Consider the following 18804-nt stretch of genomic DNA (forward strand, 5'->3'; position numbering starts at 1 on the left):
CCCTCGTCTTAAAATGGTCTTAAATCAATACAAGAGCAGCCTACTTCCTTGTTTACTGCTGCAATGAAATGCTTGGTTACGTTGTGACCTTGGTTTTCTGAGTCTATTTTTCCAGTCATATTTCTTAATTGAAATAATAGTGATAATATCTCGTCTCGTTCTTGTGAACAGGGTGTCTCGTCACACCCCTAACATTTGCTCATGATATAATATTGTGATTTAAGCAGGAATAGTTTACAATAGTAGTAACAAAAGGATGCCCAAAACTTGTGGATTACAAGACAATGACATCTAATTTTTTAGATAGATAGATGGATGGATGGATGGATGGATGGATGGATGGATGGATGGATGGATGGATGGATGGATCTCAAAGCATTTGTTTCATTTGAATTACCAGTCATAGCATTTAATATATTTTGGTGTAATTCAGTTTATTGTTGATGAGAATAGCAGAGGAAACAATTGTTTGACATTTCATACACGTCATACAGCCAATGTACAAAATCTTTTCATTAGTATGCAGGCTTTGTTTGAACAGAAACATTTTATATCCCAACAGGTCAGGGATTTCCTTCTCGAGGTGTGCATGGGAGACGATTTGCGAGATAAAGCACTCGTCTCGACAACGATGACTTGTCATTCCCATCAGAAACACATTTTCCAATCAGCGTTTGCAGATTCTGTATTCAACCTTGATAATGTTCACTTGTTCTGAAGCCTGTTTTTAGTTTAGTTTTTTTTTTTTTTAATGTACCTTTTTGTAATCAGTCCATACTGAAGTGGTGTGTTTTATGAAGAATGTAATAAACTTTAAAACTACAAAAAAAATGTATATGAGACAACTTTCTTTCATCAGACTGTCTTTTGGCAATTGAAAAAGTTGTTGCTCTGAGGTGACGCGTTGGCTGCAGGAGTAGCAATGACGGGAAGTTTACTATCCAGCCTCACGTTGTAGGATTTGGCTGCAAAAGAAACAGAATGGTTGATGAAGCATTTTAATTAATACATGGTATTCAGGATGTACTTTTTAATCCATGTTAATGCCAGTTTTTAGTGAACATGAAAGTGGCATACAACAGAATCTCTTGCATCTTCCAACGGTCCTGACCTCTGAGTTTTCAGGACGTTAACTTGGACAGCTTTTGGCTACAGCAGGACATGAATCTTAAAAGCTGTAATGTTTCTTGAACGGCAAACAACTAGACACAAATGCCTCCTGATAATTAAACTGAGTGAAATATTTTACTCAGACGGGAATCACCGTATTCTTCAAACTGTAGCTATAATTAAAATGGAATATTTTACTGCGGTTACTCCGTTTGAACCGTAGGTGAACGGACACCACCCTTAATGACCTTAACATCTGCCTAACAGCCCACCGCACCCTGACACACATGGTCCTCATTAGGCCTGTCAGACATTATGTGAATGGAGCTAACAAGTCTTGGTGCAGACAATTGAAGGACGTTCTTTTGAAGATTAGTAATTCAATATTGTAAAGGAAGACATCTTTATAGACCAGTTTCACTTTTTATTTCAGTAATCAAGATTTGTGGGGAGTTAATCCAAAATAAGGCAAGGAGTTTTTTTTCTTCTTTAATGATGACATTTGGGCCTTGATGTGCAGAGGATAGCCTAGACTCTGCAAGTCCGTCTGGCCAAGAGCCCATTTCCAATTTTTCCAAATCGAGGCACCAATCACAGCCGTTGAGGCAGACTTTACACGATGACGATAGCGCAGCGACGTTGAAGCGTGAGCTGCTTTAGCGCTCTGATTGGTTTTAGGTCTATCCAATTGCGCCCAGAGGCATTTAAGAGGCGTCTATCGGTGACACCCCTTTGGAAATGGGCTGCGAATGAACCTTCCCCAGACCCACTCTCAGTTACAACTGATAAGGGTCTGGTGTTAACCAGGCTAGAAGATAAAGCTTGAAAATTTTATTTGCAAACACATTTTTTTAGTACTAGACTGATTTTAAAGAAACAAATCTTAAAAACAAAACTAAATATACTCCCAAAATTTGTTCAAAAGCGAGATATGACTACAGCACGGGTGTGTATGGATGACTTACATCTTGAGAAGACGTAGTATTTGTATCCCTCTGGCTCTCTGTTGCTCAGGATGGACACAGCAGCTGTGATGGTGGAGGGGAAACCTCTCCAAGATGTCCTGATGTTGACAGCTGGCCCGAGAAGAGACACTGGAAATAAAAGAGTAAAATGAGGGAATTCACATAATAGTTATTTATGTCCTATTTTATTTTTGACATTCTTTTGTTAAATATCACAACCCTTCAACAGTTACAGTCCCAATAACTGTACACTGGCAACTTATTTCCCATTGTCAGTTATTTACAAGATGGACCTCAATGCCCCTTTCACCTCCACAAAAGCATGACTCACGTTTTCAGAGAACTGCAGGTGTTGTAACTCAAATAAAACACGTTTACGTAAGTTAGAGTAAATCTGTTAAAATGCTCAGCAAACACCCAGTACACTCATTATGGTTACATTTATACAGGACCACACAAATCAGGAAAGTAAAATGCAATCCATGTCATTGTTGAGATGAATTTATGTAATACAGGTTAAAATAGTTCTTGTCCTGTACGAATGTTTAATTATTGGATTACCTGCTTGTCTAACCATTCGGTTGTGGGGTGTGAAAACAGCATTCTGGACTTTCCTGCCACATGTTGGACTGGTGCCAAACTGGTAGGAATATTTCTGAACAAATCCCCCTGGAAGAATTGGTCAAGAACATTTGCATGATATACACAGTATTTAAATACTTTTATACTGAGGAAAAAATACATTAAGACAAATGGAATAAAGAAACAAAAAAGATAATAATTAGCTTGACTCTGTAACAGCAGTTTATCACCTCTCTTGAAGAAGTAAACTGACTCTGTCCTCATACGGTACTGAGGCACAGACAGAGCAGCTGTGATGTGGCCCCGAAGCCCATCAAAGCCTGTTGCAATGACCTTTGGATAGTTAGGGTCCAACACATCATTTTCAAATCTCCAGTACTGGGATCCCTGCAAAGATCACAACCCAAAACAATAAAACCTTAGAAAATAAGAGTGCTCAAGAGGAAATGTGGCATCAAAGAAGAGCTAAGACTGTATTTAACAGCAGAAATGCACGGTGATATAGTTCAGATTTGGCAAATGCACACAATGGTTTGGATGAGATGAGTAAATGTACCCTGAAAATGTACGTTTTCCCTTGGCAGTTGCAGCGGGTGAACACCGTGTCGATGGGGGAAGGGACGCCCCACACTTGTGTGATGCCGCGAGCCGGACCAGGCACCATGTTTCTGTCCAGAATCCAGAAGTAGTGTCCTAAAAACCAATAACATTTCTACATTAGTGTGGTCCAATGTACAATATTTCTTAAAGGTGCACTAGGAGTTCCTGCATGGTTTCAGCGTGATTTCATTTTTGTCTCAAATCGTAGGCATCTCTCCTAATGCACAGGCTGTGCACCAAAATATAACAAACCACATTCCAGCCAATCCAGCCAGGATTACCATCAGAGTAACAACAAAGTTTGTTGTATTTTTTACTTTATGTGAATTATGTATTATATTGTGGTGATATACAGTACATTGTTTATTCAGATTTTTAGATACCTCAGGTCATTACTTTTTGTACTTTTTATACTCTTGCAGTGGTGGAAGAAGTATTCAAATCTGTTACTTAAAAGTACCAATACAACAATGTAAGGATACTCCATCATAGGCAAAAGTCCTGGATTCAAAATTGTAAAAGTGCAGAAGTGTTATCAACTTAATGTATCAAAATTAAAAGTACTCTTGATGTAAAACAATTGTCCTTGTGATATTATTTATGACATTACTGATATATCAACATGTATACATAAATGTTGATTGTATCAGTAATGTCATAAATAATAATAGCATTTCACTGTTTTAGCTGGTCCAGGTGCAGCTTGTTTCAACAATTTTTTTTATAGACTTTAAATACTTTAGTCCAGTGGTATCCAACCTAGGGGCCGGGCCCCCAAGAAAGGATCACAAGGTAAATCTGAGGGGTCGTGAGATAATTAATTGGATAGATTTTTTTATTTTATTTTATCTCTTCAAACTGTTTAAATGGAATTTGATGGACCCCCTAACAACTCGTACACAATGTATTCTATTTTAAAAACTCATCATAGTTTTTTTTCTTTTATCTAAAATCTTTATTCCAAAAGTTACTAACTATACTTGTCAGATAAATGTAGAGAAGAAAAAATAAAGTGCCAGATTTCCCTATGAAATGTGGTGACGTAGATGTATCGAGTATCATTAAAAAAAAGAAAAAAACAGAAAGCATGCGCCTCAAAACGGTTGTTATGTTGAGTTCTTGAGAAAATATACTTTCCATCACTGCTCTCTTGTATGGTAATTAACTGGTATTTGGCTTAATGTGTGATACCATTCTTGGATCAGCTGCCTGGCTGGCACTAACCTCTGAAAACCACAATTGTGCCATTCCTCAGCGTAGTGACTGCACTGACCGGCCGCCCACTACACAGATTTGTATCGTTGCTGTCATCTGAGAAAAAAAAAGACATTTTGTGAGAAAAACCATCTGTTTGGATAAACAAGCAATAAGACAAAGAAACCATGCAATCACAGTTACTGGGTGTTATATGTAATGTTGTGCTCCAGGAGCTTTAAGGACTTTCCATTCTTTTAAGTATTTGAGCTTTATTTCAATTTTAAAGGAGTGTTTAATTCATTTAGAGTGGGAAAACAGCCACCATTGTCATTTAATATATCGTAGCTACGCTTTGAAGGAAGCTCTGTTCACCCAGAGGCATAATGAAAAAACAACCAAGCTCATAAAGCAGGCTGAGAGCAGTAATAAATATGTGCCAGAAACTAGAGGCCTCCATTTTTGCAATAGTGTTAGACTCATGTAAAATAAATTAGATATCAGCAGAGACTACGGGAATGGAATTTCGATACTCGCACTGCAATTTCCCATTTCAGAGTCACAGAATTAATCTTTCAGGCTATTTGTTTTCACTAGATGTAGTGTTGAGAATCCAGACCGATGGTAAGAACATTTCTTACCTGCTTGGTAGTTTCTGGAATTATCTATGTTGAGAGTTTGTGCAGTGTCCTGAGGCTTAGTCTCAGGTTTGGAGCTGGGTTTAGCCAGGGTAGGTTTAGCCGGAGTTGGTTTAACTGGCAATGGGTTGTATGGGTCAGGTTTGGCCTGGGGTTTTAAGGTGGCTATAGGTGTTGTTGGTTTGGTTGGGTCTGGAGTGACATTTAGTGGTTTAGTGGTTACTCCTGCTGTAACTTCATCTGTCGTGTCATCCTGCACTGCTTCTGTGGATGAGGGAATGTGGGTAATCGGGGCTTCAAGCTCTGGCAAGTCCCCGGGCCCTGCAGGAGAAACACTGGTGGAAGGATCTTCAAGGTCTGCCAGAGAAGATGGAGGGCCTGTAGTGACGCTTTCTGTGTTTTTCTCAGTATCATCTGGCCCGGCGTTTGAAGTGGTTGCCTCTGGGTTGGGTGTCAGGTCCAGCGTTGAGGCAGAGATGGTGGTGACCTGAGAGTTTTCCAGGACTGTAAAAGGGCCCAGTGTGGCTCCTGCGGATACTGGGGCCACAGGTGTGTAGGAGGCTGTGTTGGAGGGTAGGGTTGTAACATCTGACTCATCAGAGGAGGCTACAGTGGGATCATCAGGAAGAACGTCACCCTCAGGCTGTACCTCTCCCTGCCCCGCTGTCTGGAGCTCTGGGGTGTCGGCTGTAGGAGAATACTCAGTTTGGGGTCCTGAGGTTGGGCTAGGCTGGCGGGAGACATGATCAGCTGCTGCTGTGGGATGAGGGAGAGTTGTTCCTGTCTCGGATGAGATGGTAGGATCACTGGCACCTGGAGGAGGACAAACATGATTATGAATTCAACAGTAGTAAGGAGCATGTTAATGAATTATTGAATTAATGACAGCTGTATAGGTGGCAAAGTAAAGGAAAAAAACGTGAATAAATGAGTACATACATGTAAGAAATGCAGATACTTTTATACACTAAATGGTTTGATAAGCATGTAAATGACCTTTCTCCTTCGAAAAATATTTAATAATTCAAAATGCAATTATTTAAACCTGTCGTAAAACATCACTCTACAGTGGAAATATGAACTGCACAAACCAAAGACAAGTATAAGACTTCTTACTAACTCCTAGTGGCTAATGTGGCTATTTTTTAAGTTTAGTTAGAATAGGAGTAGTGAGAGGAAGAAAAGGGATTTCTTTTAAACAATGATTTAAAGAAAGAATGAAGGTATTTTAATGTAGTATGGCCCTTGTATTCACTAGTATTGGAGACCTACGGGAGATTTTGGTTCGAGATGTAAGACAGCGCTCTCTGCCACCACCATCAAAACATGAGGGAATGAGGGGAATATCTTTTGGAATAATGGCATTTATCTTCCAGTATAGTTAATAGTATTTGAGAATATATGAGGAGCTTTGAAGCTATTCTGGTAGTTTGTGGTAACTTGGGTTCTTTGTGTTTTTCCCTGAATTTGCCACCCATCTATTTGTGCCTGCCAGCTAATCCCTGGACATCACCTACCTGTGTTCTCAGTGGGGGCTTCCTCGTTGATGAGGTAAAGGGTGGAGGGGCTGTCATCGGCCTGTGTTTTTTCGATATCTGAGAGAGTCGTCTGTTTCTGAGAGAAGACTGTAAATGACTCTGTACTGAACTCCAGAGTGTCTGGATTTTGGGTGGGTTCAGTAGAAATTTGATCCAGTAGGTCAGCTGTAGACGATCTATAGCTGCTGGTGCTCTCTAGGATTGGACTTGCCTCCGGGTCCTCCACTTTATTGTTGGAAAACTCATCATTGGGAATAATCTGGGAGTACATATCTAGAGGAAAAGTGAGAAGAGGTGCACACCTGGTTGTCACACTCGTGAAACTTTACTGGGGGAAAAACGTTCAGCTAGATTTATTATCCATGCACATCATTGCTCACCATCACTGGGATCATCTTGTGGATATGATGTTGGACTGACCAGTGGAATCAAATGGTCATCTGTGAGCAAATAAGGCAAAATCAAATATAAATGTTAAGAATTCCTATTGTTAATTGTGTAATAAATACTATCTCTATTTTTCCTGCATTTGTTTTCTTGAGCATGTACATCACTGACTCTGAATGTCTTGGCATTCCAGACGGAAATGTCACGACATGTCTTCCTCCTGAGAGAGAAGTAACACGGATGCAAGAGAATCTACACCTACAAAACTATTCCAAGCCAACTAGTGAATTAAAACACCCAAGAAAATGTTCTGTCATCCTTTCTTGGCTTCGTTTTGTGCTTTCCTCTCTTGTGACTGAGCCTATGTTATCCGTAACCCTCCTACACACTCATGACAACACTGCTTCCTTGTGTTTCTTTTGGCCAGTGGGGCTTGTTTCTCTTGGCTTGGCCCCCAAAGCAAACCACAGCAACAGAGCCACAGTGTGGCAGTCAACCGTAAACATATTCTTGCCGTCTTCCTGACGTATGCCTTATTAAATCCACTGAGTTCAGCTCATGATGATCATTTAGGTAATGAGCATTAGTTTCTGTCATTGGAGCAGCAGTTATTCAAGATGTATATATATATTTCAAAAGCATAGTCACCTGCATTGTTTCCCTTGTTGAATGAAGAAGTCTCTGTTGCTTGTTGAGTCGGCTCTGTTTGAATATATTCACGAATAAAGGTTTGAGAGTTAACCCTGTAAAAAACCTTAAATGCCTTAAATCCTAAATTACTCAAAAATGTGGAGAAAAATCAACCTAATTGCCAATTTAAATATACCTTTTGGTTTGTTATTTACATTATTGCATGAATTAGTCTTCACTGGTGCTGTTGCACTGGCTGCTTCACTGATTTCTTCTGTGGTAATTAACCGAGACAGAAAATATTGTCAAAATTAACCCAATGCATTTGTGCAGATTACTGCATGCACTGCATGCTACTCCGCATGCTGGTGGACATGCCATGTCAGATTAATCCTGGCTTCACTGCACCACTCATGCACAAATACTAATCTGAAATGATAATTGTTGCATGACAGTGCAACCGAGAGAGGTGAGGGCTGACTTTAACATGCAGTCATGCTGTCACACGACCATCACTGTATTTGCTGATCATGTATGACCATATATCCAAAGAAGACTCCAAAGATGTGTAGCCACTTTAAACTTTAAACTTAAACAGCAAATATCATGGTAATGCTACTTAGCGTGAAACTGTGAATGACATCTGTCGAGGTGGTTAACATGCAGAAAAACCAACCCAATCATGCTGACTTTGTCCGACAAGGCTTACCTTCTTCATCACAGTGCATCTTGTGATCTGGACAACACTGTTTGTACTTAGCGCAGTCAGAGTCACAGCTACACAGCCGGCCTCTTTTGAAGCCTTCGCCACACCGTCCTTTACATGAGTTTTCTGTTGCACACAAACACAACAGACTCGTACAACAAGACTACACAGGGATATAATTATTTTGTTATTCATATGGAACATTCAGGCAGTATATGAAAGGTAGCTCTCTTCAGGATGGGGATTAGGAAAATTAGTAATAAATTGACATAAAAACATTTGACAGTGATTATAAAACTCACTTGTGGTGCATTGGGATTCATAGTCTTTGCAGCACTCTCCATAAGACAGGCAGTTATAATCACACTGGCACATGTAACCCCTGTAGTACTCAACACCACATCGACCTTTACAGCTTGCTGTTTATGAGAAAGAGTACATGGAAACAAAAAAAAGTGTCAGAGAGGGACATAATGGCATCTGTGCTTTTACATTTTGCATCATCTTTTGTCCCAAAACATTGTCTACTTGAGGACATAGTGTGTAAATAATACCACTGTGCCAGAAATTGATTTCTGAAGTAGTGACAAATACAGAGACATACCTCTCGTATTAATTATTAACAGAGTAAACATGAACGAGTACAAGAACAGAAAACACATTCCAGGAAAGCCCTTCATTAAACAACAAATTTCTGGCAGTCAGAATACTGAAAATTGCTAAGTTAAATGTTTTTCTATGCAGTATGTCACACATAATACTTACTTTGAGCAGCACTAAATGTGAAGACACATGCCAGCAAAATAACAGCACAAAGTACAGCGGGAGACATCCTTCTGTAAATCTGAAACTAAGCATGAGACACAAAAAAATAAATAAATCAGAGGGCATTCATGATCAGGACTGAAAATCCTAAGAGAGAAAAGAGGAAATTAAAGGTAACCTACCTTGTCTGAGCCTCTGTCAGAATCCTGTTGAAGGTTTGCCTCGGCTGCTTTTAAAAGACTGAGAGAGACCGGCTAATTGGCGGATCCGGTCTAATTAAAAGTGTGATGATCTCACAGGCTGTAGGGAGGATCCTCCAGTCCAGACCAGTCCAGACCAGACCATAGGTCCAGACATCATGATTCCCCACAAACATTAACACACATCTGTGCCAGACAGACGGCTGACTTCAAATACTTCTGAGCAACAGGAAAAACAAAATTTGTTGACTTGCTATTCAGTCACAAAATGAGTGAAGTGGACACCGTCACATCCTCACAGACTTGGTTCGTCAAATCAATACCACATGGGCAGTTGAGTAATTTATTTCACTTCATAGGTCAGCAGGGTGTTTTATTGTTCAGTCTTTGAGAGAAAAAGGGTGCAAAAAGAAAGATGATGAAGAATGATGAAGGAGTAATAACACACTATAAAGATACTAAATTACAAGTAAAAGTATGAATGTGTTGCAACACGCTGACTGAGACCACTACAATTAATCTTGAACTGTTTCTGCCTTTCCCTTGGTTTTTCCCCAGGTTTATTTAATTGTTACCGTCTTCTGCCCGTAGACACAATAGGGACGTAACACATTCCAAATTTCACCGAAGTAAAAGTACATATTATCAGCCAAATGTACTTTAAGTATCAACAGTCAAAGTATTCATTAGGCAGAATAAGCCCTGTCTGTTTTACTGTATATTATGATATTATTGATGCATGAACATGACAGCAGTACTTTTATGTTATAGCTAATAAAGTGGAGCTAATGCCTACTGCTTTATATACATTTGATCAGATTAATCAATAATAATGCATGATATCTTATAAACTGATCATATCTTTTTTGTATGTAAAAAATATATGTCTGAAAAGTATCACTGTTAGATGAATGTAGTGGAGTAAAAAAAATGTCCCTGAAATGTGTCAGACTAGAAGCTTAAAGTAGCATAAAAAGGGAATACTTCAAGATTGTACTTAAGCACAGTACTTGAGTAAATGCACTTACTGTAGTTACTTTTTACTGCTGAGAGGGGCGTTGTATGTAACAAACGTGGGCTATTGACTATGAACTCAACTATGTTCTATGCTATATTCAAACTATATTTGAGGTTTCTGTCATGAACAAATATTTTCTGTTATGGTATATAGTCAATGAGTTTACATGCACTTAAGTAACCTGGTTACTGTTGGCTAAATGCACTAACCCTTCAGTACAGTATGACCTTATGGCAACCTGTTTATTGACCCTGTTTGTTCCTGAATATATTCACCACTGCAGCAATTACAGTTACTGTTGTGTGAGTTTTAGTGTGGCACAGGCCTGTTTTATTCTATTTAAAGAATATGGAGGTATCTGTTGTCTGTCTGTCTGTCTGTCTGTCTAGTACTTTAGAGTATTTCTACAAGAGTTTTTCACATATAGATTAACTACATTTAGCTGTGATTCGTTCTAAAGTTGACAGAATTACTTTAGGGCTTGTTTCATTATAGGGGGACAACAGGCAGGATCTCTTTTTACTATACAAGACTGAACACTGTGTTTATGTACTTTTATAATTTAGGGCTGGTCTGCACTGTGGGCATTTTGTGGTTGGAAGTGCTGATGGACCATATCATGCCTGTGGTATTTTCCTATCATGTCATGGTCCAATTAGAGGAAAAGCACTCATTAGTGTACTTGTGTCAATGCAATAATGATAACAGGATCTGGTTGAAATGACTGGGCCTACCAAACAGTCAGGTAAACACAATCGCTAATGGTAAACAACTCCCCAACTACAGCACCATGAAAAGAGGAAGTATCAAGCCCTTGGTATTTTAAATTGAAAAACACTGACCAAGAGATACATGCCACACTGAGAAGTTGACTGGGTCAAGTTGAAAGTTTAGTCAATAGAGTAGAGTCAGTGCGCCCCCTTGTGTTTACAAGGTTGTCTGAGTTTGATGTCTGCTCTGCAATAGTTTGACATCTAAAAGCTCAAGAGAAAAGATTTTCTGCATACAGTCTCTTTGCAAAACCTTTAACTGTCAAGCTTTTGGTCCCAATTTGACAAACGTTTTGCAATTGGGAAGCTGTCTTCTTTTTCTATACTATTGTCTCTTTCGCCTCGTGCTTAAGTGTGTCCAGAAACTGCTTTCTAGTTCAGACAATTTAGAAAGTAAACCTGCTGTGATGTTCCCCAGCGCATGACATGGCAGGCTTAAGATAAGAGAAACCAACTTGTGGTCCATCTGAATAGAGAGTGAATGACATGTGCTCCCTAATAACAACTTCCCAAATGATCGAGGGGTGAAACTCCAAGGTAAACTGTGTGTAAAACAATTGTAGTCGTGCATCTTGTAGCTTTTTTCCCTATCTGTGAATCAGGTGAGATCACAACATTTAAACTATACTATATAATAATGTTACATATATAAATATATGTTCTTGCCACTTTCTCACTGATTATATTTTGGCAATTACTTGGTCATATTATATATATATATATACACAGTATATATACACACATATATACTTGAAAAGGAGTCCTGATGGTTCACAGACATGAGCAGTAAGCAGTATCCCTGATCATGTCCCTGCAGGCCAACAAGCCCACAGAGGGCAGACACCTGACACAGACAGACAGCCAGCAAAACAAAACAAAAAAGTTATATCACTGAGACAAGGCACAAAACCCTTATTACCACAGATGGACATCGTACACACTGGGTCTCCCGGGGAGATGAGAGGACCCCTGAGAGGAAAGTCAGCTTCTTTTTCTTGATCCAAAACTGTGTCTGTGCTTTGTCAGCAGTGAAGGCCATCTTCTGTCTTGGCAGCTTTAATCAGCCAGCCTGCAGGGAGCCTGATGAGAGGCAGAAAAACACAGACACACAGGAGGAAGGGTGATTCAGAGCATGTGGGTGTACACATTGGGCCTCATTCAGTAGATGCATTTTGCTCTTGCCATCTTCCAAGTTGAATAGAGGCTCAGTAACCTCTGCAAAAATTCAGTTCAAAACAGGAAATAACACACTTCATAGCCTGCTTTCATCAGAGGACAAGCACAGCACTTTGTCTTATGAAACTCTTTTTCAGTTTGATTCCTAATCAATTTTCTATAAATTTGTTCTTAACATCATGCTTAATTAGACAATCAAAAGAAGGTTCACACAGCTGTGAAATGACCCAGCCATGTAAGCCCTTCATCTGGCATCTGCGAAATCTAGATGAAATAATGAAAATCTTTGTCACAATAAATTGTTACAGTGTATTGATACGATGAATGAAACGTGATCACAAAGGACCTTTAGAGGGAGACAAATGAGAGCGTACCGGCTGGTGTATGTGAAGCAACACTCCCGCAGGATAAGAATAGGAACACCAACAGGTGACGGGCACTGATGATACATAATTCGACAGCTCATTTAATTTTATTTGGAAGATTTTTTTTACAATGGATTAAAGGCTCATCCTCCGTTTCATTTGTTTACAAGCAGATGGAAGCGAGGGACACTGCCAACAGTCTGTTTACAGAAAGATAGAGTTTGTATATACCGACCCAGCTTGCATTTCACCCTCCTGTATGTGATCTTACACTTAACATATGGATAAGTAATACTCTACATAATATAAATCTTGTTTTATTTATGTCTTGTATTAATTAAAACACTCATAGATAACGTGGATATCTTGCGACGTTGTGGTAAAATGTTGTCTTCCTGGCTGCAGCTCAATGCAAGTCTGAAGGTGGAAGTTGATAATCTAATCTAACCATCTCAATTACTTCACAGGAAATGTATTCCAGCTATAACCTTGTGCTATGCTACCTCACTGTCTGACATTTTCTTCTGCTGCACTCTGTCTTGATTTTAATATTGCGTCACATCAAGCATCGACACCTCCAGCAGAGGCCTCTCACTACTCACGTCTTTGATGTGCAAGAGCACCTGAGACTACATGTGAAGCTGGAAGCAGTGAGTCTTAACAGCTGTGTTTGTGTCAGGTCTCTCAGCGCCAAGCCCAAGACACCAGTTGCATGTACCCAGATAGATAGACAATGCCCACATTTATACATTTCAAAGTCCTTAGTCCTCCTAAAAAAAACTTAATCTGTAAGTTTTTACAGAGATATTCAGCAGAAACTACTTCATCTAAATCCACTACATGGTTGCTGGTTTAACCAAATACAACAAAATGTCCATACCTTTGCACAAAATCGAGCTACCGTATTTTCCTTTATTATTTATGCCAAATAGCATAAAACACCGCTGATCAGTTTTGGAGGCTTGCCTTTATTATCAACAAGTCTTTATCCAATGTTGATGCTCTTTTACAGTACTTGTCGATGCATGGATGTTAAAATAGCTTCCACTTGGGGCGACCTCTAGCTCACCCAGTAAGCGTGTGCGCCCCATGTAGGCTGAGGCCTTTGCAGCGGCACAGGTACGAATCTGACCTGTGGCCCTTTGCTGTGTGTCATCCCCCACCTCTCCTGTCTATCCACTGTCACTCTGAAATAAAAGGGAAACAAATAATCTCAATAAATACGTAACTTCCACTTTTCTGACCAGTTTCCTAATTCTGACTCATAATTAATCTTATTTTTTTCTTTTGTTACAAAGTCATTAGGTAAGGGCTCCATGTGTGAAGCACAGCACTGAGAGAGATCTGCAGTAGGGCTTAAGGGATAGAAACAACCTTCGCCTTGTGCTGTCTGCTGAGACATTTAGAGAGACTCAGTACAGACTCAGCTGTTGATACCAAGGCGATGACACCCTGCACTGCACCATATGTACGTTACAGGCTTCATTGAAGGACTGATGGAGAAAACAGATTTATTTCTCGCTATTTCACTATCAATCAACATGCACCTCACCAGTGCTGCTGCCCTAGCTTCCTCCAGGACTACTGTCAGCATCTTAACCATCGAGGTTGGCCTGGAGGTACATATTTCCCTGTAACTCACCCCCTGAAATGTATGCTGTACAAGTATGGACATGCTGTCTGATTATCCTTCAAGCTGCAATTCAATCATATGCATGTACATTTGGTGAATTGCAGGTCAAAACCCTTATTTTGCGCTGCTACCTTTTTAACATACTGTACATGTACTACAGCACTTTAACACACTGTACAGTCAAATGGTTTTTTTTAAATGTTTATCTGGTTTTAGATATTTTAGTCTATGTATTCTTACGTACGTCTGTATGATTGTTGTCTTTTTCTGTTGCATTGCAAGTGGCTGGTCATTTTCTTTATGTATGCAAGTACACATGGAACTATGACAAATAAATTAATTTGAAATCTATTTTGACAGCATTTAAATTACTATGTTTCATTTTTTAGGTCCTACTATGACCTGCAAATCACGATATTAATGCTAACCTGGATATGTGTAAACGACATGCTTCTTTACTGCTTTCTGCTTGTATACGAGTGGTCATTTATACATTTCTTTCATTTCTTTTCTTGGCCAGAAATATCAACCTACACAAATCATTAGCTGTATAACTACGATTATTCAGACTGAATGTGGCATTATAAAAGAAAGCAATACTGCAGCTATGTTTTATAACTTTTAAGGGTGAGGTAGTGAGGTACATTTCTTAGTAAAGAGTGGCTGAAGGACAAGTCTTTCCCAAAGACACAAAACAAACAAGAGATGGTGTTGTGGTTATAAATTACATCTGTTGTAACTGTATGCAAAAGGTATATGCAAGTCTTTCTGTTTTGGTGGTAAATAACAGGGTTTATTTAGTGTCCCAAGAGGCCTGACTGCTTGGATATAGAGAAGTCAATATGATAGATGAGCATTGATTGAGAAGAAAGCTTTGTTTCTTATATTCTCCTGAAACTGCCTTTTTAAGCCCTAAAACCTCACTTAACCACCAGCAGGTTAGTCATTACAAGCACATGATATGCAGCCAAACATTGCTCACACAAACACACACACACACACACACACACACACACACACACACACACACACACACACACACACACACACACACACACAACTTTATTTTAAATTCTAGTGTTAAATTCTCCCAAAGTTCCAACTATACAAAATATATGCCAGGCTAAATACAAAGACATGTATAATATTTTGATGGAATGGTGCAGCCATAAAAAAACATTTTGAATAAGTGTACAATTCATTTTATTTATTTATGTTAGTTTAGATGGCACATGGTTGTCCCTGCTTTGGCTTTTGAATTCAGATCAAAACAACTAAACTGTGGCTGGGTTGGATCAGTGGGTAGAGCAGGCGCACATATACTGAGAGGTTTGTGCCTCGACGCAGAGGTTCAGGGTTTGAGTCCGACCTGTGACGATTTCCTGCATGTCTTCTCCCCTTTCTCACCTAGCTGTCCTGTCAAAAATTAAGGTGGAAAAGCCTAAACAAATAATCTTAAAAAAATAAACTAACAATTTGATAAAGCAGTTTCAAGATGAAAACAACAAAACAGACTGTCTGCATGTAGCCTACATGACTGTTTGCATTGACATATAGGTCTTTGAGCAAGTTTAAACGCTCTGAACACCCACACAGGTGTTTTGAATGAATGAAGACATTTATTTCAGACATATATATAAAAAAAAACATAGACATGTCTGAAAAGGAGTAGGAAGAAGTATACACTTACTTAATCCCACCCCTTTTCCATAACTCAGAAAATTATTATTATTATTATTATTTCATTTTACATATTTATAACTTATTCACAATTATCTTATGATATATAGCATATATATATATATATATATATATATATATATATATATATATATATATACTATACATACATACACACATACATACACACATAAACACACACACACACACACACACACACACACACACACAATCATACACATATGTCAATGAACAATGAACCTTGAATTAGCCCAGAATTATTATAATTATATATATATATATATATATATATATATATATACATATGGCGGTATGTTAAGTGGATCCATTTAATCATCACAATAGCTTCACTGAGGTGTTGAAACAAGCAGATACATAATATATAAATATAAATATACATTATACCCTAAGACAGTGAGAAGTAAAAAATGGGTTACAGAAGTTAAATATATTACTAAACTTTGCTTACCCTTTGTTTCTTTTCCTAGAAAGGCATAATCATACAGAAGCCACGTCCTTTTGGTCCCTTACATTTCATTTATACGTTCTGTATTTTGTGGGCGTCGTCCTGGAAACAAATACCCAATAGGCTGCTAGTATTCTCGTTAAGATCCGCCTTTTTATGGTTGCTATGCCTACTACGCGTTTCTCTCTGATGGACGGACTGATTAGCCAATCAGCGTCGAGCTGGGCGGGAGTTTGCGCGCACACTGAAACTGCCTGGTGAAATTTCTACTACTATGATCAAACTGCTCAGGGTGCATTCAAGTGTCGGACTGTGGCTGCCGAAAGGACTGGGGATGGAAAATGTACAATAAACGCTATTGGAAAAGTCTATACAGGTAATGCATTATTCCTTGTCTTCTTTTTACCTAATTATGTTACACTAATATAATTCAGAAATTGGCTCGAAAGACTGAGCTAATGCTAGGCTATTAAAAATATCGAGTTGGTCATGCATGGCTGTGACATTGTTGAAATGAAACTGGCAGCAGTAACGTTAGTAGACACGTTTGTTTGACATATGAACGGAAGGAAATTGAGCTGACATTGAACGAGAAACTTAACGAGGGACAAGTAAATGCATGAGCTTAAAATATAACGTAAATCCAGAATTTAAACTTTAGTAGACCAGTGTTTACTTTCACAAACCAACATATCTTTCCATACATGGATTCAGAATTAGCATCATCTGCCGGGCTGGGATAGGGTTTTATTGGACTGAATTTTGATATTAGTCCTACTGACATACATTAATTTGACACTGGCTCCCACTCAGAGGGTATTTCTGTCATCTGATGCTAACTTAGAGTCATTTTTGAAGCATGATGGGAGATTTTTGGTCTGTCAGTTCTTGTGCGACTAAATAACACTGGTCAAATGATCCTCCTGCATCCTAAGACAGATTGTCTTTTGTAATGGGGACATTTCCTAGATACGTTTGTAAAATCACGTGAACCTATGACTGAAGCTTATATCCATACTAATATTTGAGAGTTTAAAAAACCTGCTAATGATGTATTAGACTGGACATTTTACAGTTGACAAAAACTCACCAGGGCTTTCCTGTGGACTGTTTAGAAATGATCTCTTTATATCTTTGGCATTTCTGTACTGCAAGGTTTTGTTACTTAATAGTATATACTGAGCTAAACTAAGCTAAGCTGAAAGTGGCTAATACCTCATGAAACTGGCTGATACCTAATGATACCAAAACAAAACAGCAAGCCAAGTTATGGGTTTACTGCTGGAGCTCAAAGATCAGAGACCTATGATGGGGTTCTAGGTTAGATGGAGAGAGCTGCTCATTCCTCCAAATATTAACTGGTGTGTCCTAGATATCCTATGCGAATGCTTTGAGGTATGGCAGGTATTTGTTTGCCTCTACTGGAGAATGGTACTCAAATTTGAGACACCCTGGTCCAGGTCTTGTAAACAACCTCTACTCAGGAAGGATCAGATTAAACAGAGCTTTTGATAAGAAGTTGTTTATCTCTCTGGGTTTTTTTATATGATGACTCAGTTTTATACTATCTTGAATTGAAATGTAGTATATTGCTGACAACACTGCAGTGGTACCTTAATAACCTTACCACATAGGCCCGTTTGGTTTTTTTAACTTAAAAGACACAATCTGTAATACATAAGGGTAGACTGACTCCTGACAATCAAATACAGGAGTGGAGCCTGCCAACACTCAAATAACCTGAAAGGTATTTTAATATGACACTTAACAACAACCTAAATTGTTAATGTTTTCAGATATCAGTAATGTTTGTAAACGTGCTTACATTTCGAAGAACACTCAAAACGCAGATATTCAATTACGAATGTGAATATGCCTCAAACTTTTATGGTAAAATACATATTGGGGGTTTCACTGCGGCCTACATGTCTACAACCACAATATCCCTTATTTCCTTTCTCTTAGCATTTCCTGTCACTCTCTACTGTATGCTATCAAATGCAGTACAATGTGATAGAAATCATCTTTGAAAAAATACAGATTATATATCATTTGTCAGCCAGTAGTATGATTCTACTCTGCTTGATTCTACCAATATTTGATAGGGTAAAATATCTTCAAAAGCAAAAAGTAGGAACGATCATTTTGGTGAGTTTAGGGTTTTGAGGTGGGCACACGCTTTATTGCGTCACTTTTAGGAGGTGCAAACTGTCCGGTTGCACCAAAGCAACCAAACTGGAATTCCCCTTTTTAACTGTCGGATAGACGGTTAATATCCAAACAGTTATAACATTAGCCACAATATTTGCATCTTCACACTGCAGCACAGCTGTCTTCTTGTGCTACAATGGCCTGTCTGC

General features: G+C 38.8%; 3 protein-coding genes across 6 annotated transcripts in view; 2 read left to right on the top strand and 1 right to left on the bottom strand.

The window, feature by feature from the left end:
* tprb (translocated promoter region b, nuclear basket protein) overlaps positions 1–698 on the top strand; it is a 31294-nt gene extending 30596 nt beyond the window's left edge. For all 3 annotated transcript variants that reach the window (XM_039810521.1, XM_039810523.1, XM_039810522.1), the window contains one exon: positions 563–698. Coding sequence is in view for 1 of the 3 variants with exons in the window: in XM_039810523.1 (XP_039666457.1) it covers positions 563–612 (50 nt within the window). In the remaining 2 variants the exon portion in view is untranslated. The remainder of the gene's footprint in view (positions 1–562) is intronic.
* On the bottom strand, positions 416–9576 carry prg4b (proteoglycan 4b). Of its 2 annotated transcripts, XM_039810525.1 has the most exons (15): positions 9298–9576; positions 9116–9200; positions 8653–8769; positions 8354–8476; positions 7841–7918; positions 7663–7716; positions 7008–7067; positions 6607–6900; positions 5093–5902; positions 4482–4568; positions 3214–3350; positions 2888–3044; positions 2637–2744; positions 2076–2204; positions 416–965 (listed from the first exon to the last, which is right to left on the bottom strand). In XM_039810525.1, the coding sequence occupies exons 2-15, from the start codon at positions 9180–9182 to the stop codon at positions 856–858; spliced, it is 2331 nt and encodes a 776-aa protein (XP_039666459.1). In that variant the 5' UTR covers positions 9183–9200; positions 9298–9576; the 3' UTR covers positions 416–855. The 2 variants fall into 2 exon arrangements, with proteins under 2 accessions (XP_039666459.1, XP_039666460.1); XM_039810526.1 differs by lacking the exon at positions 7841–7918 and having other exon boundaries at positions 9298–9573.
* Positions 9577–16703: 7127 nt separating this feature from the next.
* fcho1 (FCH and mu domain containing endocytic adaptor 1) overlaps positions 16704–18804 on the top strand; it is a 63386-nt gene continuing 61285 nt past the window's right edge. The window contains 1 exon segment of the mRNA XM_039811643.1: positions 16704–16820. The gene's annotated coding sequence lies outside the window, so the exon portion shown is untranslated.

The sequence above is a fragment of the Perca fluviatilis genome, chromosome 9 (assembly GCF_010015445.1).
Source record: "Perca fluviatilis chromosome 9, GENO_Pfluv_1.0, whole genome shotgun sequence".
Lineage (NCBI taxonomy): Eukaryota > Metazoa > Chordata > Actinopteri > Perciformes > Percidae > Perca > Perca fluviatilis.